Below are 22500 nucleotides of genomic sequence, written 5' to 3' on the forward strand. Positions count from 1 at the left end.
CTGGATTGTGCACATTTTCATCCTGGATTGGCAAGTATTGTGTACAGCAGTGCATGCATCGGTTCAACATCGTATTTTCGTTGTATACGCCAAAGTCGCTTCACAGGTAGAAAATCGACAGGGGGCGGGAATTAGAGAGGGGGTGGATCAACGGTACTTTACGGTAGTATCTGACAGAGCAGGCTAGTAGTGCATCAGGTAGCGCTTGAAGGTGCTGGACTGGTCAGTTGATCTTCTTGGATGTCTTCAGACGGAGCTTGACTCAGAAGAATATTTGAGGATCAGGTGATCTTTCCCTTGTTATCAGAGTTTCATGCTAGTCCAGTACAGTTGTATAAGACATGTGTTCCGGTCTGAATTTTCTTTTCTGAAACCGCTCCGAAGTTCATCTTGTGTGCGTTTGTGTCAAATTGATGTGTTGAATGTTGACCAATGATTTAGTGGAATTGGCTGTCGGTATGTCTTGAACTATGCTCACGTCGTTCAAGGCAATACAGTAGTTGGAATAATTTCACATCTTTCCGTATCGTTAAGACACATAATACAGGTATTAAATGGCTATAAATAAGATAAATTGTGCACTCATAACAACAGCAAAAATGAAGAAAGTCAAGTTCCATAACGTTTTCTTGTGACTGTCATCAGTGGAACGCCGTCACATAAAAATGTAATAACTAAAACACACACTTATATACATGTAGCTAATATGGTTTCAGGTAGAAATACAGCAGCTAACAAGTACAAAAAGCGAAGTTTGCACCTTTGCAATGTGTGAATATAGTGTATGTGAGAAAGGTAGTGGCAGATGAATGTGATACTGTGTGAATGAATGTAATGGTGCGTGTGTATTACTTGAAGAGTGTGAGTGATACAACGTTTTCTTTCTGTTTACATAGCACAGGGTCACGAGTACGAATATACACAGCTTCCAACACCTGCAATTGCTTGAAGAAACGTGCGCAACGAATAACACTAAACCAGGAATCGTCAAACACCTTACGACATTCTGGACTGGACTGTTGTCCCAGGCTGCCAGATTAACCCTTTGCCGGTCTAACTCAATGTATGTGAGGGGTGGTCACGCAAATACATGTACACACAACCAGCAATAACTCAAGAACCATGTGATGTAGGTATGGGTAAACCATATATTTTCAAAATCTGTGTGCCTGAACGCGTCCAGAAAATTCAAATATGACTAGGTCCAGGCAAGGATAGGGCCCATGGTAGCCCTTCAAGTTGAGAGAAAATACAATTGCGAATGAAATACTCGAATATCACAGCACGAAGGGCATACCAAGTTCGTGATGGAGCTGAAGTCGTACGATAAACAATCAGGTAAGGGCTACGTCTTTACAAGAAATGTAGGCTCTCTACAATACCGCCATTGAACACCAACACCTCGCCATCGGCGATATGCCAGCAGCAGCAATTCCCATTGCACGATATCGCAGTTTCGGTTTGTTCATCTCAGCGCTGCTCGCGTCAGATTCACTCTCGCTCAGATGAGTACTCAGGCGCGAGCTTACGCATGCCGTGATTCTCACGGCCAGGCGAATCAGCTGATCGCACCTGACGAGTCCTTGTGACAGTCGCTGTCGCCGTGTCGGCAGCAAGAAGGCTTCCTCTCTGTTTGGAGAATTTTGTTTCTTCATTCGTGGACGATATATTTTTTGAACTAGCAGGACTCAACGGAGCTCTTTTTCTCAACAGACTACACTGCAAAACCTCCCGGGACATCCAGCCTGGACTGGTGATGTTACTGCTCTCAGAGCGCTTGTCAAACACGGCCCCAAGAGATGTACTCGCATTCTTGAAATGCGCGCATGGCGGATGGTCGTCTTTTCCAATTTCAACAAACTTCAGTCGATCGATACGGCAAAAATTTGTATGGTAAGCATGGTTGTTTTGCACATCGTCAGAAAGCCTTGGACCTCAGCTACGCGTAGAGCGCCATTTTAGCTGTCTCCTAGCAACAAGACCCTAAAAAAATGAGGACCAAACGTACCGATACTATAGTATCGGTACGCTTATGGTAGACCGGTAAAGGGTTAAGCAGGCCGAAGCGTGGGAGACCACGAAAACATCCGCTGCCTATTTCTACACCTAGCACGGCTCACAATTCGGAAACAGAAACACCGACTACTTCCATGGAGAACGAGCAGACTAATCTGGTTCCCCCCTCGGAAACCGGACCACGGCAAGGGAGGCCGCCGGACGGTCGCTCCTCGACAAACCAAGTTGCTACAACGGTAAGAGCGGAAGGGGAACAACTTGAAAACAGAGCAGAACCGAGGAGACGCAAGAGACTGGCAGAGGCACGACTGAGACAAGTGGAGAACACAAGGCAAGGAGACGCAGGAGGAAGCACAGGCACGGCACAGAACGAATCAAGGAGAGGGAAGCGGTGTCGCGAGGAGATGGAGACTGATGACGACGAATACGAGTGCGATGGGATGGACGGCGGCATTGGAATGGAGGTGGAGGATGAGAGTAGTGATGAGGAGGAGTTTGATGTTGACAAGAGGAAGTCTGCAGTGTACAAGCATTTGGTGTCCAGTCCAGAATGTCGTAAGGTGTTTGACGATTCCTGGTTTAGTGTTATTCGTTGCGCACGTTTCTTCAAGCAATTGCAGATGTTGGAAGCTGTGTATATTCGTACTCGTGACCCTGTGCTATGTAAACAGAAAGAAAACGTTGTATCACTCACACTCTTCAAGTAATACACACGCACCATTACATTCATTCACACAGTATCACATTCATCTGCCACTACCTTTCTCACATACACTATATTCACACATTGCAAAGGTGCAAACTTCGCTTTTTGTACTTGTTAGCTGCTGTATTTCTACCTGAAACCATATTAGCTACATGTATATAAGTGTGTGTTTTAGTTATTACATTTTTATGTGACGGCGTTCCACTGATGACAGTCACAAGAAAACGTTATGGAACTTGACTTTCTTCATTTTTGCTGTTGTTATGAGTGCACAATTTATCTTATTTATTGCCATTTTACGACTATTGTCTCCTCGTCGATTGTTTAAATACAGGTATTACATGTGCATTTGTTATATCTTCGACTTATGTAATTTTCTTGGGGGTGTTAGACTCTTCATCTTGCCACTTCATCTTGCTCACGAAATCACACACCACTCCAATTGGTGTTTCGGGTACAATTTGAAAATTAAAAATAGTTTAATCCAAAATTTCGGGAAAGGTCCATCTTCATGAGTCATACAATATTCCCTAAGTTTTCATGTCCAATAGCTGCAGGACTGTCAAGTATGTCATTTGACTCATGACTTGTGGAAATTCTGTTGGACAGGAATATCTTAGCAGTGCAGCAGATGATGCAATACCTCTTCTCGTTGCTTTCCACGCGTCTTGGTCTCCTCCAAGTCAAGCGCTTGTCAAGCTTTTCCAGGAGATGGCTTCTTCAGGGTAAGGCTGGCGATTGTCTGGGGGGTTCTCTTCTGATAGCTTTTTTGCTTTGATCAAATTTGCTTGATCTCTCCCGGAAGCTTCAATGTGAAGTTGTTCGAATTTACCATGAACCCCAGGAATTCTGTTTCCTGACATGGGGGTATTTGGGATTTGGAGTAGTTTACTATGAAACACTGATTCTCCTCCTTTTAAGGTGGCGCTCAGGGCCTGCTGTAGACATTCAACACAGCCCGGTCAGAGTGTACCTGGCGCATGCAGGCCAGCCGGGTCAAGCAGGGTCAGATCATCCGGCAGAAAAACAACCAAAAAGCCTGCTCAAAACGCAGGAAAACAGAAAGGCGAATTTATTACCGGAAATCGGAAATTTTAGAGAACAAGGCGAACTATCGAAGTCCGCAAACGTAGAAGGTAAACGACAAAGCGTGAGTTCTTTTTCTCTTCGCTGCGGGCTCCATCGTCCAAATCACCAGTCGGCTGAAAACTTGCAACTGTGTCAAAAGCTATAGCCAAAGTTACGCTTTTGACTGCCTGCCCCGTCGACTTTGAATGTCCTGACTTCCTGCTCGCCGCTGGCCAAATCGCGCTCGAACCAGTTGACCCCAGTTGACCCTAGCCGAGTTTCTGTCGCTTGTAGACTGTAGTGTGTACAGTTGCGCTAGATTTGCAACAGATGGGGTCCGGGAGTCGTAAAATACCGGTATTTTAGGAATCCATTGTCAGTTTGAGACATTTTTCAGCCGGGTCAGACTGGACCCGCTGTTATCTGTTCAGCCAGATCGTGCAGTTCCCCAGCCGGGCGCGTGACCCAGCTGACCCGGCTCTCCAGCAGGCCCTGGCGCTACACCTTTCCGGCACCGTCCCACGCAAGCACACATATCTCAGCAATGGGTAAACAGATTCTTATAAAATTGTCAGCATTTACTCCTTGGATATACCCGTTTCAGAAACAGCAAACATAAAGCCAAAGATGCCATCTATCTACTGTTGGCATACATGTGACGGATCTGTTCGCAAAATCCGCCGAAAGGTTCGGCTGTAACCACACGGTCCACAATATGGAAAGGTTCGCCTGTAACCACAATATAGAAGACCATGCGTCCTATGCAATAGAATGAGTGCCACTGCAGTGTCTCACACACACACATGGCAAGACATTGAACCAAAGAAAGGGAACACCAGCAAAACAAGCCAGCAAGTGCAGGAGTTTGAAAAAAAAGAAAGAACAATAAGCGCAAAAAATAAACAAAAAGGTTTGACCTGTGCTATCATGAGCATATGAAGAGCAGCCCTCTGAAACTTCGGTTCAATGTCTAGCTAATGCTTCACAGATTTCAAAAATGTATACTTTGTAGGGGTCAAACGGGTGTACCGGTTACCCGGGTACCCGCCCGTTAATCTCAGGTACCGTTAGTAAAAGGGTACCCGTTTGTAAAAAAAAAAAAAAAAAGGAGCTTGGATTTCGATGATCCTACTCGTACTAGTACTCTTTTCCTTTCTCCTGTGCATTCCCGCTTTCGCGGCGACTTTGTCAGGCAGGAGCAGGCTGAAAGACAGTCGTTCTCTCCACTCTAGTGCAAGTAAAACTCCTCGTACTGGACGTTTTTGATTGCGATGTGAGAAAATGCAAGACTTGAAACTCGTTCAAGGTGGCAGCTGCTGAGTTACTAGAAACTTAGTAGAAAGTTATGATGGTTCTCCGACATCATTATGTATGGCAGCTGAGTTACTAGAAAGTTACGATGGTTCTCCGACATCGAACCTGCCACAGTACTTGAAGATGAACTAGTGTCACCAGGCTGAGTGACCAGTCGGAGTGTCACACACGGTGATGTCCATAGGTGGTAGCTATGATACTCATGGTTGTAGTTTGTTCCTTCATTTTCAATCGACGAGCTTGGTGGGAAAAGTAGTTCGAAATATTGCATACAAGATTACCGGGATTTGTGAAGATTCGTTTCACGAGTTCAACGAGCTAGCACTAGCAGCTAGCTGGCCAGCAGCAAATCAGCTGTGTCAGGCACCCCAGCTAGCTATGGGTGCGAACATCTTCTGAATACGAAGAGTACCAGTTCTCTGCGAACATAGCAAAATAGGATCGCGCGAGATCACGGAAGTTTTGCTAAACTACTCTGTCCTTGCATGGCTTGAATCACATCTATCTGCAGTTGATTTGCGTACATGTATCAAAATACATGTAGCACTAGGACCATGTACGATTGTATTGTAACTGCCTGTGAAGTTGTGTACATGGGCAAATGTACGGATGACATTCATTTGGAACTTCATTGCCATAATATAATTATGAGACACGAATCATAATGTGGTATCAAAATACAACCTGAGAATATACAAATTTAAATCATGATTAATTTTATGTGAGAAATGCGCAAAAAATTAATATGGCTGCTAAAGAGTACCCGTTAACCCGCCCGTTAAAAAAATTACCCGTTCGTTAGTTAAAGGTACACCCGTTTGACCCCTAATACTTTGTTAGGTCTGCAGGCCACGGTTATCTCAGTAGCTTGGTTAAGAGTTGCGGGAATAGCCAAAAAAGGGGAAAAATTGCAGTATAATACATGTATTTACAATCTGTGTCCACCGCGCCAGCTACTTTTTAGAAGGCCCCAGTCTCATAAGTGAGACTTTCGTCATCAACAGTCTGCTCCTCCACACCCTTCCTCACTCTCCTTCGCCTCTTCCTTGCACTCTTCACTTCATCTGAGGATTTCCTGGCTGCATTCTTGGCTTGCTCACGGTCCAACTTCTCAAGCGCTGTCCGCGTGTAGTGACCAGCTGTCAGGCCCATCGCTTCAAGAATCTCCTCCAAGGCCTTGTTCTTCTCGTTGAAGCAAGCAGTGGCTATGGCAACAGCTGTCTGGACAGTCCTTGACGAGCAAAAGCCAGTCTTTGGACAAATCTGCCAAATGAGGCCATTGATGCACTCGTTCAGATTCTGAGTAGCGCCACGCAAGCATTTCTCGAGAAGTTGCCTCTCAGTCAGCCGCAAGTACACAAGCTTGATGACTTTGAAGACTGCATCCGGCAGGCTCTTCTTGTGTTGGTATTCAGGGCCACCAGCTTGATGACTCTGCCACTTGCACCAACTATCTGGTCCAGGGGGGCAGAACTGATGCTGCGGCTTGTCATCTGTTGAAACACAATACATGACCGATGCCCATATCGCGCGTGCCATGCCTTGCAGGTCATTGCCATGTCCACGTACTGCCATTCCGCAGGGCCGGCGGAGCCGCTCCAGTCGGTCCGGCCATGGCCGGACCAACTTTTCGGCCACCGACGATTTTTTTTACGACGCAGTAACGTTATGACTGTTGTGATCATCGATTGCATGTACGCGTACTTGCGATCTCGCTCTGATCTTGCCGTGTACATGGTGTACGTGTACGCTTGAGGGCTAGCTATTAGCATAGCTAGCTGTGGCATGTGGCCTAGCGCCTGTATGTGGGCGGCGCCTGTAGTGTAGCTGTGGCGCGACCTGAAAGTAAAAGCACGTGCCATGATAATGATGGATTCTACATTGTAATTAATTTTGTAGTCTTGAGGGTTTTTCGTCGAGTGCTTCAGATTCTTTTACTGAACGAAGTAGTTTTTCAAATTTTTCTCGCTGTTTGGTCAGCTTAGCTGCAGTGCATGCTTAGCAGCTATGGCTTCTTCCAGCGAAATATTTGTGCCAGAAGTGCCAGTCCACCCAACCACTTCCTTCGCGTTTCCTCGGCGGGAATTTGGGAAGAAGACAGTGGTGAAGCGCTCTTGTCAGGCGTCATAATTATTTCAAGACATGGTCTTGGTTGACCTACGATCAAAGCAAAGAGACGTTGTGTTGTGTCACACGTGCGCAAGTGCTGTGCTGGCGAAAAAACTTGGCCGGACCAATCAACAATTGCTTCCGCCGGGCCTGTTTCGTAGTAGGCCTGCAGTCGGTCCATTTGGTCATCAGTCAGGCGACCCTTGCCACCAATGCCCAAGCCATCGTCCAGCTTCTTGCCCCAGAGTTCCTTCTTCAGCTTGCGGAGATTGCTACCAACATGCTTTGGGACATGTCCAACGCATTCTTCTTTCTTGATGGGCACATCCGGGCCATATGGAGTAGCATCACACACACGTTTGAAACTCTTTGAATCTCCATCTCCAATGAAGGTGGTGTAGCTAAGCTGCCTACTTTCTACAGATCTACTCCAAATGAGCTCAGCCGCCTGGCTCTCCATAGCTGGTGCAGAACAGGAGGTATTAGCGGCACAGTCGTGAGAGGATATCTTGGCAGTATACTGCTCCTTGCTGATCTCATGTTTGCTCAGCTTCCTCTGGAATGTTGTGCACTGCTGGCAGTGCCGGGAGAGGACTTCGCAGTCGATGACTTTGCCAGTATCCCACGAGATGGCAAGAAACGCTCCATGTAGTGAGGTAAAGCCGCGTCGCATCCACGTTCCGTCGTAAGTGACGGCAATATCAGAGGAAGACGCCAACTCCTTGGCATTCGCAGCTGCACGGCTCATGCTGCTGGTGGCAACAACTCTACTGGCCTTTGCTAGTACCTTCGTGTGCTTCTGGCATGCAGAGACATTCATGGGTGCAGGCGTATTCATGACAGTGCAGAATTTCACAAGGGATTGATGCCCACGTCCTATCCATGTCATTGCAGTAGCTGACTTTCTGTTCACATCCCAGCAGTGCCCAGTCTTCTTGGACATAGCTTCACGGCTTTCAGCCTCGCAGCTGTCACAGGCCAGCGATATAGTTGAAGCCAATCCTTCACGACGTACTTCACATAGTGTAAAGGTGCCATGGCACGCTGAGCAACAGGCACTATCAGCAAGTAAATTTTGTAAACATTCTAAATCAATATTTCGGCTCCCGGACATCAGGTAATCATCACCGTCGCGCTCATCTCCAGAGCTGTCACTGTCGCTGTCACTAGATGTCTCACTCTCACTAGAATTAGACTGTTGGACTTCGGCATCATCCCTATCTTCTGGCAACACAGAAGAGTCCTCTGCCACGACAATTTTCGTAATTTCACTCGACAATTTAGCACATTGGTTTCCATGGAATTTGCGCTTCTTTGGACGACCAGGACGGCCTACGTACTGCCTCTTGCCCATAGTGATCAAGGAAGGTTCCACGAAACAGATGAAAGCCAACAAAGCAGCTAAACTGATAATGAGCTACAGTTTGGAGATCTAGAGATTGCTGGTATGAAAATATTTACCAAAAATTTGAAGTACGACATGCGCACTGGCACTGCTGATGCCGATGGTGATGTCAGCTCTGTGTGGGGCGCAGCAAGGTAAAACCAGGGAGATTTTCAGCCTTTCCGCGAAGTTTCATCGCTAAAATGCCAGCGAAATCAAAGTTACACGCGAAACATGTGTAATGTAAATTCTAATGCGTTAAAATTTGAATTTTTGAATTTACAATTACTATTTTTGACAATAGCGGCCTTTGAAAGTCCATATCTCAAAAACTACTGAAGCAATTCACTTCAAATTTTCGGGATGTGCGGTTGGGACCTACCCAGAGGGTCTGGAAGAATGTCGTCGATATGGATTGTCAGCCTCAGACCGAGGCTTGAGAGTGAGCACTAGTGCTTGGGAAGTCTTGGTAAGGACCCAAGCAGCTGATAACAGACCGAAAGGCAGGCATTTGGACTGGTAGGTCTTACCTTCCCAAACAAAGCGACGGAAGTTCTGATGAGAGGGATTGATTGGGATTGTAAGGTAGGCATCTTTCAGATCTACTTTCGTCATGAAGTCGTCCGGTCTGAGCAGGTCTTTCAGCAAATGAATTCCCTCTATTTTGAAGTGTACCGGTTGTACAAACTGATTCAAATGTTTCAAGTTGATGATCGGTCGTATGCCGCCATTCTTTTTCGGTACGATAAAGAGCTGGAATACAAATCCCGTATTCTTCTCTCCCATCATGGGTTGATTCATTTCCGGAATGGCATTCTTTGCCAAAATTTTCTGGACTCCTGCTAATATTACTGGTTTTTCTTCCTCCTGGAAGGGTATCTCTTTGGGAAAGAATTTCTGAAGAGGTTGTTCTACGAAATCTATTTCGTAACCTCAAACACATTTCAGCACCCACTGGTCTGATGTTATCACCTCCCATTTCTTTGCAAACACTGCAACACGACCAGCCACACTGTGGCCAGTGCCACTCTGTGTCAACTCTTCGACTCCCAGTTGTACTAGACACTGTACAACACGAGACATCAAATAGTTTGGGAGAGAATTTATTCCGATCAGGGGAGTTGTTACATGATTCATTGTTTTGACGAGTTCTTGCTGTTGCTGCTGCTGGACTGTCTCGAACGTTTGAAAGGATTCTTGAGGCTGTATGGCTTGAAGCTGTATGTCCCACCTCGGCTCCGACCAGAGAAGCCGCACCCTGGAGCACTTTGGCGTTGGGGTAGGCTTTGCCGAGAAAAAGAATCTCTGCATTCCGACTTGCTCTCAGAGCTGGACGCATGAGAGACACGTTTGAGCTCATCACTCCTCTCCTTGGTTTTCTTAGAGAATCCTTCTCCAAACAGTGCCGGGGCTGTTTTTTTAAAGATGACATCGTCATCTGCCATGTCGGCGAGGCCTTTGTTTATGCAAAGGATGGCCTTCTTCCGGCGCTCTCGGTTGATGTGGGCACTGGCATTGCCAAGAAACCGGAGGGCCTGTTGACAGGCGGCAATGGACGAATCAGTCGTCAGCGTACCTTATACGGCTTCTTCAAGCACATACGTTAGGGGTCCAGTGGCGTCCAAAAAAAAGGGCCAGCTTCTTGGACATCTGCCGATCGCGAGACGTCGTCACCGAATGCAGCCTCCCTTTCACCAACTAACTTGTCCAGGAAAGGCGCTGTGGTCACATCGGATTGCAGATGACCGAAGCGCTTATGGCATTGGCGCCGAACTGTGGTCGAAACAGCAGAGGAACAGGCATGTGATAAAATTCAGAAGTTACGCCTGTGAACTTGAAGCTCTTGCTTTTCCTCTCGTCGATCAGGTCGTCCTCCATATCGACGTTTTCCTCATGTACTACTACCAGGACCCAGTTGCGTACCGAACAACCCTCAGACCTCGACGCCAGGCAACAACATCACCAAGAGGCATAGGAGCCTAACACAGAGAGTCTGTATACTGGGAGATATCAGTGTATCCGAACAAGCAGTATCGCTTCTAGCAAAAGGCCCGAAATTCGCCATCACACCGAAATTCACCAAGAAAGAACTCCACCAGAAGATACAGGCGGAGATCGCTGTACTCGCATACGGCATTTGATGGGAAGCCGCTGGGGAGAGAACGGGAATAGGTATTGGTGGAACCTTCCACCTTATCAAATCAGAATGTCCGTTCAAGATCAGGAGAAAAGCACCACCACGGGACATCGACCCAGCCGAGCGATCCATCAAAGGTTTCATCACGGACATGGAGCGCATTATGAGAGCGGCGGGAAAATGGCAGAATCCTAAAGCCAACATCTCCCACGCAGACCGGCATGTGCTAAAGGAACTACGAGAGCGTGAAGATATCGTGGTCACTCGAAGCGATGAAGGAGGCGAGATGGTGATCATGAAGACGGAAGGCATGCAAGAACTGTGCAGGGAGTACCTCGCCGACTCAACGGACATGGAGCGCATTATGAGAGCGGCGGGAAAATGGCAGAATCCTAAAGCCAACATCTCCCACGCAGACCGGCATGTGCTAAAGGAACTACGAGAGCGTGAAGATATCGTGGTCACTCGAAGCGATGAAGGAGGCGAGATGGTGATCATGAAGACGGAAGGCATGCAAGAACTGTGCAGGGAGCACCTCGCCGACTCAACAACGTATTGTAAACTTTAGAAAGATCCAACACCAACACTGCGCCTCACTACCAACAAAACTCTAGAGGAAATTCTCAGAAGCCGAGATTTCACAAAATTAATATCGTCATCTGACGACTCAATACGCCACCCTGCGCAAGCACCCAATGATTCTACGCACTGCCGAAAACGCACAAGAAATCTCTCAAAATTCGCCCAATCGTCTCGGGATCAGGCGGTATCTTCGGAAGACTCGGTTGGATCCTCCATTTCATCTTCAAACCACTCCTGCTTAATGTGAGCGCCCACATTAGCAGCACCCGGGACCTAATAAGCCAACTTACGAGCAACGAAAACAAGCTGCAGAACAAAATCCCCATCTGATTCGACGTGATCTCGCTGTACACAAACATTGACATCGAAGAAGGAATCAGCACCGTCCTCGAATACACGCATCGCTTCAAAATCAATACCTACTCCCTTGCACCAGTCGACTTCCAAGAGCTACTCGGACTGATTCTGTATAACAACGTGTTCCAACACCCGACCCTTGGAACATTCAAACAGATAAGGGGGTTGGCGATGGGCAGCAGGCTCAGCGGTACAATATCCATCATCGTCATGGACCGCTTTGAACAGCGTCACATCTACAGAGACATCTCGCCGCTGTTGCCAGTGTCCATTTGCTACGTAGACGACTCTGGAGCTGCTGTTGACACTCCAGAGGAAGCACAATCTCTACTGGCCAAACTGAATGGAAAGCACCCGACAATCATCTTTGAACAGGAGTTACCGGACGAAGATGGTTTCTTACCAATCCTCGACATCAGACTGAACATTCTTCCCGACGGTAAAGTCCCGCACAAGCTCTACGTAACAGCAGCAAACAAAGGAATAACACTGCACGCAGATTCCCACTATCCAACGGCGGTTAAGATGGCGGTCATTAACAATGAATATAAACGAGCACGAGGCAACAGCACACCTGAGTTTGCGGAGGAAGCCAGAAGCCTCATCTCGGACAAGCTTGCAGGCAACGGCTATTCAGCGGAACACATTGCCAAGGCACGAGCCCGCAGAAGAAGCACAAGGGAAAACAACTGGTATTTAGAATACAATACATCTCTGACAAAGTTAACGGCCAAGTACGATGGGCACATAAGAAGAACGGCATAACAGCACGCCTCGTTAACCCTTGACCGCCAACCATCCAAGAACTAACAAAGAAAAAAGGAGAACCAGAGAAATGCAGAATGTGTGAGTGCCCCATGACCAAGAAGAAATGCACTTGCAATTTTGGGGTCAATGAAGCTACGTACAACCTCTGTCGTGATAAAGTTAGATACGTCGGCTCGACTGGGAGACAAATGCACACCCGGGCTCAAGAACATACGTATGCTGCCAAGTCTAAAGACAAGAAATCTGCATTCGGTGTGCACTATGCTAAAGAACCCCCGAACACCACTCCAAAGATTGAGTACGAAATTGTCCAGCTCACAGAGAGGGATGACCTGAGGCTCTAGATCTGCGAAGCATACGGAATTCGCGACAGGAAGCCAGCAATCAACCGAAGAAAGGAAGACATGGGAACTGGATTCTTGGCATAGCTGGCCTACCACCATCCCCTATCTGCTAACCTGATCCACATTCATCACCATAGAACACCCGGCACCCAATGCTCTCTCCTCCTCCTCCTCCCCCCCCCCCCCCCCCCCCCCCAACTCAACTCAACACTGCCACAATGCTTGCACACACACACACACACACACACACAACACCTGTCCTGTCCTATATTGCCGTTGTTGGTTTCATGTCCTCTCCTGGCTGGGCCAACAGACATGGAGGTTGCGTGTAGAATTGTCTTAGTATTTCCTTGACTTGTATTAGAGGCATTGACTGTGCAGCTGTGTAGTTTGAGCCCTCATGTTGATTCTCAGCACCAATCACATGCACTACAGTGGGCCTTCAAGCAAGGCAGAAAGAGCATTGTCTATAATTGTAGGAGATAATGTCCTAAGAGCGATGCTTTGAGTATGAAATGGCAGATAGGGGCACTGTGTACCATCACTCGTATGTTCGCTGTGTTGCTACTGTTGTATTGTGTGCTCAACAGCTTGTATTCGTCATGTGTCAAATTTGCTACCGTTGAAGTCAGCCATGATCTGGTGACAGCAAGAAGGTCAGTCCTCTTTCTGGTCCTCTTTGTATCTGTCTGTTGTGCATTGGTGTGTGTGTGTGTCTGTCTGTCTGTCTGTCTGTCTGTCTGTCTGTCTGTCTGTCTGTCTGTCTGTCTGTCTGTCTGTCTATCTTTTTGTGCACGTGTGTGTCTGTGTGGGTCTGTGTATGTGTGTCTGTCGAGGTGTGGAGTTGTGTGCATGCTGTGTGTACTTGATGTATGCACTGTCTTGCCCACGACAAGATTGATAGAGCTACAGTTCATTCATAAAAAAAGATGATATCCTAGCTTTTTGCCATACATGGGTCAAGTTTTGAGTTTTTCACAATTTTTTTGGCAATCCCCCTTGGAATGCTCCTCCTATTATGTTTCTGAAGTCTCTATTTCTCCAAAATTCAAGCCAAAACAAGAATAGGATTTCGGCCGGGTTTTGCCCCCAAAGTACTGAATTGGGGAAAAACCATGAAAATCCAGGCCGTTCACTCCACTTGCATAACAGTACATTGTGCGGTTTGAACTCCAGTTGAGGTACCTTTTTTGGACACTTCTTCAAGTTTCAAATCTCGTGGCACTGCACCGTGTACGACAGAATCACGAAAAATCACCAAATACGGGAGCTTGCCAGAGCCAGCGCTCATCTGTTTCTGAATGGACTGTGGATAAGACTACGGCGACTGCTGCTCATGTAAGGAATGCTGCAGTTTACCAGCCGAGGCAGTGCCTGTGTATACTGCTGTTGCCGAATAGCACGGTTCACACAAGTCAATGCAGTAGGCACAAAGCAATTGTACAACCCCAGTCTTCTTAGCTGTTGCTCAGAGTTCGTGTCTGATGCTCTGATGAACGTTTGTTTTTTAGCGCGAAACTCAGAGTAACAGCTAAGTGAGACTTAGTTGTACCATTGCTGTGTGCCTACTGTAGTGTGTGCCATGTCCACCGTGCATTGAGCACTCCATGTAGCCTGAGATACACGGACACATATCGTATGTAGGTCTACACCACAGTACACCCGACAAGACAAGTGAGCACTACACAGCCGTTCAAGGAAAACGTGTGCTTCTACGGCTTAGGTAGCAGTGCATGGGCTGGTGGGCTCGTGGGAGAGGTGTGTGTGTGTGGGGGGGGGGGGGGGATACTATTGGTCCTTTCCCTAAGTTCTCATGCAGCATAATACACACAGTAGTGACAGTAGGTACAACTACGAACTATCAGCGGCTATATCTACATTGTAATGTTGTATCTGTGAATGCAAGGACTTCACTCGCACATCCGTCTCGCTGCCGTAGTGTTCATGGAAAACCCAGAAGAGAGGTGGACAGTGCTCTACAGTTCTAGAATTATCTACTCGAAGTACATATTACGCTCTGCCTGCGCGGTGTTGAGCACTGTCAGCACACTGGGTGGATCCTCTGGTAGAGTGATCTACACACAGCACTGTCAGCACACTGGGTGGATCCTCTGGTAGAGTGATCTACATGACTGGACTTAGATTGATGACTGGCACAGCACCGTGTGAAGACACTGTTAACATAGTGCAGTATGAACATGGTGCAGTGAACAGTGAACAGCTCATTTTCCACACCGGCAACTGTTTGGAAACTCCGGGGGAAGAGTGTACAGGTAAAACACACCAGTTGGCAGTTGCTCCAGGTCGGTAATCAAACACTCAGTTACAGGACTGTAGCTAGCTGTCTCCTTGCCTGGGTCGATGGCATGAAGGCCTGATTGTACAGGCTTCAAACCTCCAATCTTGTGCTTAGAACCCTCGGGGCGTACCACTCTACCCCAAGCCAAGGTCTTCTTCCACTTGGTACAGTGCAGTGAAACAGCAGTACTGGTATAGAGCACCTGGTCCTGGATATAACATAGCAGATAGTAGTGCTAGTAAAGTAAAACCTGTGTTTGCCGAACCCTGTACCGAGCGGAATCCTGTCTTGACCGGACAAATCTGCATGCACCAATGTGCTGTGGACTGAACGTGCATCATCTGGATCAAGCAGAGTCCTGTCATATCAGGAAGTTTCTGCTGCACCAAGGGCAAGGGCGTCCGGTTAGGGCAGGATTTACTCAAGTACACTGTATTACCTTTCTCTTTACATTGGATAAAAGTACTTTTCTTTACATTGGATAAAAGTACTTTTCTTTACATTGGATAAACGTACTTTTCTTTACATTGGATAAAAGTACTTTTCTTTACATTGGATAAACGTACTTGTTCTCGTAGGACTCTAGTCGTTTGACCTTGGATTATACACTGATATCTCGGCTATAAAGTGCAGAATTTCCATGTCCCCTTGATGTATGCCGCCATACTGAAGTTACACGCTATCATGTTGAATTGAACGCAGTCCCCACGGAAATCAGTGTTTTTTCTCTTCCCGGGTGCGTACGGCTCCCTGTTTCTTCTTATCCCGCAATCCCGTTACTGTAGCGAATGTGAAAATCATCCGACTACCTCCACAGCACCACATTGCGTTTGGCCGACTCACACACTTTACGTGTAAACATCACAGATGTGGCAGTTGACGAAGAGCACGGATTGGTGTGGTGGATGAAGCTGAACAAACGTATAATTTAAATGATATCAGTCTGCAAAATGCCAGAGCTCTACCATGCTCAGCGGCAATTGAAATGGCTGCCGCTTGTTGCTGCTTACCTTCCACAAGTAGAGCATTTAACCGGGGGAATAATTGCGTTAAATCCCAAGAAAGGAAGTTTGTCCGGTTGAAAATTGCGTTCATGTATCATAAACGTACTGAAAAGTTGGACCAATCAGTTTCTCAAATACTAAATTGCACCTGGTATAGTGTAACTACTGGCTAAGTGACACCGTGAAGGTTTGTAAAAGTTTAACGACCTATTTTCCTGCCCTGAAGGAGATCAATTGACAAGAAACATGGGATGCTGTGACATTGATGTCTCTGGTAGCATACATGTACACAGCAAGAACACTCGTAAGACTAGCCTCGGCTTTCGAATAAACTTATGTTTGTTATTCCAGTAAAAAATGCAGGCAGGCATAGTAGGATGGTCTAAGACCATGATCGAGAAACAGAGGGTACCAGGTTCAAGTCCTGCTTGGAAGCGGAAGGATTTTTTCCAGCCGTGCTGCGACCCACAGTTAATTGGGAACTCGTGGCCTGGCACGAGGGAAACATGGATGCAGTGAATGGGATTTCGGTCTTTGACCATTTTGTGGTGGGTCTGATCTACTCACCTCCCACCGCTTAGGAGCTGCATCTGCGCCTTGATCCAAGAGGGTGGTGGCGTTCCTGCGGATGCGGAAAACTGGGCCTTTGGCCGAGTCTCACGCGAACCGTGAATTTTTTTTTTTTTTTTTTTTTGTTATTCCAGTAGGTGAACTATCGTGTATCGAGTACTGATGAGAACTGAAGAATGTCCACGGCAGCAATCCAATCCCATCACGGCATCAGTCCATTTGGTGTTGATCCCGAAGGGTTTGACGGTAGTTATCTTCATTGGGGAATTGAGTACAGGTCCAAACAGCAGTACAGGTCCAAACAGCAGTACAGGTCCAAACAGCAGTACTTAGTTTTGTGTTATACATTGTATACCAAATCAACCTAAAAAAAGTTCCAATCACGTGGATGTGTGTGATATTCTCAGACAATGCATGAGCACATCGCAATACAAATGCGCCTGGGGGGGGGGGGATTGGATGACACATTGAATTTAGCGACTTCTTTGCCTCTCTAGATTTGTATAGATGGGTGGGTAGGTGTTAGGTCCCGTTTTCCTGCACATATACATGTACATGTACATGTACATGTATATGTATATGTATATGTATAATGTACTTTCGAGGTACAGTGTCCGGATTTCACTGGCCTGCTGTACACGAATGCATGCGTGGATAAGCCAGTACTCAGTAGACCTCTTTGGATCAACGTCTTCTTGTTACGGGCTGTCTAGTGTTGCCCTCTCCACATACAGCTGTAATGTCTAGTGTTGCCCTCTCCACATACAGCTGTAGTGTGTAGTATGTACAGTCCGTGAACACCTAACATCTACACTACAGGCCAGCTGAGAAGAACATAACAAGACACAAGAGTGGGATGGGGGGGGGGGGGGGGGGGGGGCACGCTGATCCTTGTACAAGTCATGTACAATGCTACTGTTACTGATGTACTACAGAGTCAGTGTGTACGTGCATCAATCAACTAAGTTCCTTAGTGGGAGAGCTCTGTGACTGTGTTGGGATTGTAAGGTGTGCGCCCAAAGTCCACTGGCCATCTGACTTCAAGTCCCATCTATCCAAACACCTCACAGGAGATACAAGTACAACAGGTGTTGTTCCTATAGTACAGCTGGCCAAGGTGGAAGTGGCACGGACCTTAGGTTTTACCAAGAGTACATACATGTATTAAAACCTTTTTTTGGTTTATGTGCTCTTGGTTTTACCTCATGGAGACTGACTATACTATAGTGTGGCAGTCAGATCAGCAGGACTGCATACTCACGTGGGGTGTGTGTGTGTGTGTGTGTGTGTGTGTGTGTGTGTGTGTGTGTGTGTGTGTGTGTGTGTGTGTGTGTAAACTAGGGGTGAAACGGTTCGGGTAAGGAACCGGTTTTGGAACCGCCAGCTGAAAAGAATCGGGTACCCATTCCGTCAAATTTCGAACCAAAACTCGAAAAATCTCGTTTTTGTACAAATACATGTACACGTCAAGTCTACTCAAGATTTTAAATGTCTTACCTTGCGATCCTCACTCTTCCAAAGAGTTCTCTGGTCATTATCTTCTTCGCACTTGGACTCTCCGATGTCTCATTCTTGCTCGTAAAAATGTTTTTTTCTAAAAAATAATTGTCGCGAACGCATTTTGTCGGTCTGGAGAAAAGAGTGCATGGAACCGATACCCGAACCGTGGGAAACAATGCTGGCATTCGGGTACCCGAACATGAAAAACCTGGAACCGTTTCACCCCTAGCACTGTAAACAGTAACAGCGGCACAGTGACACGCACAGACAGCAGCTGGACCAAACCACTCAATCAAAGCCAAAATTCTTATGCCAAGCTAGCTCTCTCACACTCATTTACTGCATTAATTTAATCATCAAGCATGTATGCAATCCTCAGTTTCTGATGTGTGTAATCGCATCGCCACATCATTGAAGGCCACTCTTGTTTAGTTGTTTGTTTGTAGTGCTTCTGTGCAGCAGAGTGTCAGAGCCTAATGATGGTGAGATGAGTATTTAGCACTTTCTCTTGGAAGTGGTACTCAAGTCTTCATTGACTGGCTGTACTCAAGTCTTCATTGACTGGCTGTACTCAAGTCTTCATTGACTGGCTGTACTCAAGTCTTCATTGACTGGCTGTACTCGAGTCTTTCTTCATTGACTGGCTGCATACAATTCGTCCCACAATAATAGTACTACATTTGTACTTCAAGTACATGTTGTAGTGCACTTGGGGCGGTGGAGCAGTGGGACATGGGGCATCCTGACACTGGATCCCGGAACGTCTTTATCCCTGTGCTTACCGGTCACTACAAGTACTTGAGAGAAGTTAGTCGTGGCTTCAGCTATTTTCTAACACACTGCCAACGCACTGCAAGGTGGCATGGCATTCCTGGTTTGGGCTGCCAGCCACACTTCACACTCAATTTGTCATGGTTGGTTTACAAGGTGGTGATTGTTTGAGCATTGCCCTGCCCATCCCATAGCCTGCATAGGTTGGCGGTTGGTTGGTGTTGCAGCTACTTTTTGCCAGATTGGCGTGGATGTGGATGTGGTATGGCGCTAGTGTTCCGTCATTGCTGCTTGTCCTCACCAAGATGATACAACTACTGTATACTGATTAGTGGCCGGGAACGGCATGTATTAATATGTATTAATGGAATCAGTGATAGGCTGTCTTGTGGCGGCGGCCACTGCTGCTACTCCAGCACACCAATGGCTAGTTTGCACACGTATGCACAAGAGCTCTAGAGCGTAGAGGCAGCTGGCTTCCGTACATGTACGCGTATCGTATGTACTTCACAACAAGAAGTAGATTCCTTTGATATGTTGTGTCAGTAGAAGCATTATAACAGTCCAGTAGATAGTGTTGGTATAAGTAGTTAGAGCAGCACCATGATGATTTAGTCTGCCAGCAGAACAAGTAGTTGCTGACCATTAATTATAGTGGCATTACTATGGCATACTAGTTCTGTAGTAAGTGAGCTAATGATCTAGGCTCACGTGTTGACTCAAAGAACGTTATCGTGTTGGGTGAGTGCCGGGTCCGCCGAGTCCTGTGATCGGAAATCACCCATCATCCATTGGCATTTGGTCCCTGACTCCCTGAGCGTTTGGTGTTGGTTTGAGTAGCACCGTGGTCAGGGCCAGGAGTCATGTACATGTACATGCATTGTTACACGTGTAGTTCTGATCAGGAGACAGACAGTGCATCCCTTTCCCATCAGCTCTGCATGAGTCCTTGTTGTTTCGAGGGGGTCACTGTCAGTCAGAAGGCACTTCAAGGCTTTCACTTCAAGTTTCAGTAGACCGGTACGTTGACTCATTTCAAGGCTTGAGTCCTGATGAGCTGAGGATGATGTGGAATGCAACAATCCAACCATTACATAAACCATGTGCAAGCGCTGGTACAACTGCCACATATACATGTGCGCAGATTGAGTACATGTACATGACACGTGTATCTGTAATAGCAACACTACCTTGGAGGTGCCCCTTGGCCTTGTGGGCCTTGACAAATGACAGATCTAATCATTCTCTTTATAAAACTGTCTTGCATTTGAAGCTTTCATGTCATAGCGACCAATCATGCTAGTTTTACTTGTGGTTGAGTGGCAGTGTTTAAGTAGATGTGCTTGTTGCCTGTCCAAAGCACACAGTACAGTACTACTAGTACTCTACTAGTACTAGTCACTACGTTGTAGGCGTGACCCTATGTTTCTCACACAGGTCTCTGCGGCTGAGAATGGCTTGGTGTCTAGTCACTTATTTTGCCGGTCGATTTGCCGAGTGTACATGTACATGACTTTCAGTTTGTAATGTGTGAGCTGTTGAGTGTTGTTACCTGGTTACCCACAACTGTCATGGTGCATCCTGGAGTCTTGCAGGCAAGCGCGCGTGCACACACACCACACACACACACACACACACACACACCATACAATGTATAATACAAACACACACACGCACACACACACACGCACAATACTAGTATGTAATGTGTAGACTGTAGAAGCGTTGGCACGGGGCTGTTTTATGATTACCGCGCTCCGCTTTCTGTATCTTTGTGTTTGAGCGCCTGGCTTGATATTGCTTAAGGCTTCCTGCTTCGTGATGGTCTTCTTCCTGCCGCCGCTGCTGCTGTTACTACTGCTCCTCCTGTTATGTAGTGAATTGTACAGTTCGAGATATCACTGGACTACATACAATGTCATGTCGGTGTCCCTTGTACTGAAGCACTATCCGCAGTGGGAACACGAATACATGTACATAGCAAGAAAGATGGTGGACTGAGCAGTTGCATGCCATCCTCATTGTTCACCTAGTTCAAACTGTTTATGTATGGACAATCAGTGGCTGTACAGTAGTTGTTGTTCAGCCATGATTGATGATGTACCTTGTCAGTTGTGTACACACTTGCCACAACAGGCCAGAAGAACTATGCACAGCACCGCCCAGTGCTGGAAGTCACTCGTCTACCCTGAGGATATAGTGCAGGTTTTCAAGTATACTACAAGGCATTTTCTCTTGTTCCGCAGAACTTACGTCCATATTGAAGGTCTGCACGTCGTGCATCGAGCACTCTGACCAGTAGTCAATGTGCTTCTATGTACAGTACACATGGTACCGTTGCGTTGGCGCTGTACCTGCAAACGTACAATGCACCTACAACAAGTTTTAGTTGAAAAGAGATTTCAAAACCAAGTCACTAATTGTCTAACCATTAAATTGATATTTCTCTGAGTCTCCATGATGATGTGAGTGGTTTTACACCAGCTACTCCTTGCCCAGCATGCCAAGACCAACTGAGTTAGCGGCCCAAAGCTACTCTAAAAGGCTATCACTGAATCTGATACTAGTAGACTCGATCTCCATATTGATGAGTTTCCGTCCGGGCCCTCCGTGGTTCGTGGAGTTTGCACGAGAGAGCGATGTCGAACCTAGCCACCTGCCTGTTCAGTCTTCTTGTGACAGTATGACGAGCCAGACTAGTCTGCCCCGAGGAACTAGCTTATACTTGACAACATGTCTTACTCAAAGCAAGCCTTGAAACATATGTGGCTACATCACCTTATGTCTGAACAAGAAGAAGGACAAAACGTTACGGGGAAGAAGGCCTTACTGCCATACATGGACATGTAGGTGATGACAACAGCCTGAACGAAGCCGAGACGTTGTGCAGACTGGGACAGGGAGCAACGGGCTCACCACAGTGCGCCAATCATTACGGGCCGGGCCAGTGCTGGCCATGCGGTCGACTTGTGCGTCCCAGGAAACTCTGCTTGCTGTCAAGTACACCGCCGATGCACATGTACATGTACATGTATGACGTGGTCAGTGGTAGTGCTAGTAGTTGCGGTTGGAACGGCTACTCTACGACACTGGACAGTTACGAGAGGGTTGTCCACCTGTAGATGAGGAAGGAAGGTCGGGGCTCGGCTTTTGGTAGGATCGAGGGACAAGGCCCCTCGCCTGTAGCCAAACGGCTAGGTTGAAGCCAAGGTGACTGCCATACTCGGCTTCCCTGCCCCTCATTGGACCTTTCACTACTCTACCTCCCATTCTGCCAACACCTTTCACCGGCGCGGCTCCTACTCTCCATGCATACACGCCTATAATTGTTGCACGTTGACATATTTTTCCCATGATTCCTTCTGCTGATGACTTTCCGCTACACTTCACAGCACATCTTCTCCACTTCTGTGTTGTCCGTTTGAAGGTTTATGGTCTCTCACGCTGAGGATGGGCCGCCATTAGGCAATGCCCGAACAGACTTACTTCAAAGTATTAGTTAGTGATTCAGTACAAAGGTCATGGCTGGTGATAGTCGAGCCGTTTGGAATGAAGTGATGGAAGCGAAGCG

General features: G+C 46.9%; 1 protein-coding gene across 2 annotated transcripts in view; it reads left to right on the forward strand.

Moving 5' to 3' along the window:
* LOC135806317 (thioredoxin-related transmembrane protein 2-B-like) overlaps nt 1-22500 on the forward strand; it is a 30292-nt gene that overhangs the window by 3479 nt on the left and 4313 nt on the right. The window contains exons 5-7 of one of the 2 annotated variants that reach the window (XM_065320487.1): nt 3332-3447; nt 13376-13441; nt 18400-20471. In XM_065320487.1, the coding sequence (XP_065176559.1) occupies nt 3332-3447; nt 13376-13441; nt 18400-18511 (294 nt within the window). In that variant the 3' untranslated portion in view covers nt 18512-20471. Of the gene's footprint in view, nt 1-3331; nt 3448-13375; nt 13442-18399; nt 20472-22500 lie in introns of those variants that run through there. The other variant, XM_065320486.1, reaches the window with a different exon arrangement.

The sequence above is a fragment of the Sycon ciliatum genome, chromosome 1 (assembly GCF_964019385.1).
Source record: "Sycon ciliatum chromosome 1, ocSycCili1.1, whole genome shotgun sequence".
Taxonomy (NCBI): Eukaryota; Metazoa; Porifera; class Calcarea; order Leucosolenida; family Sycettidae; genus Sycon; species Sycon ciliatum.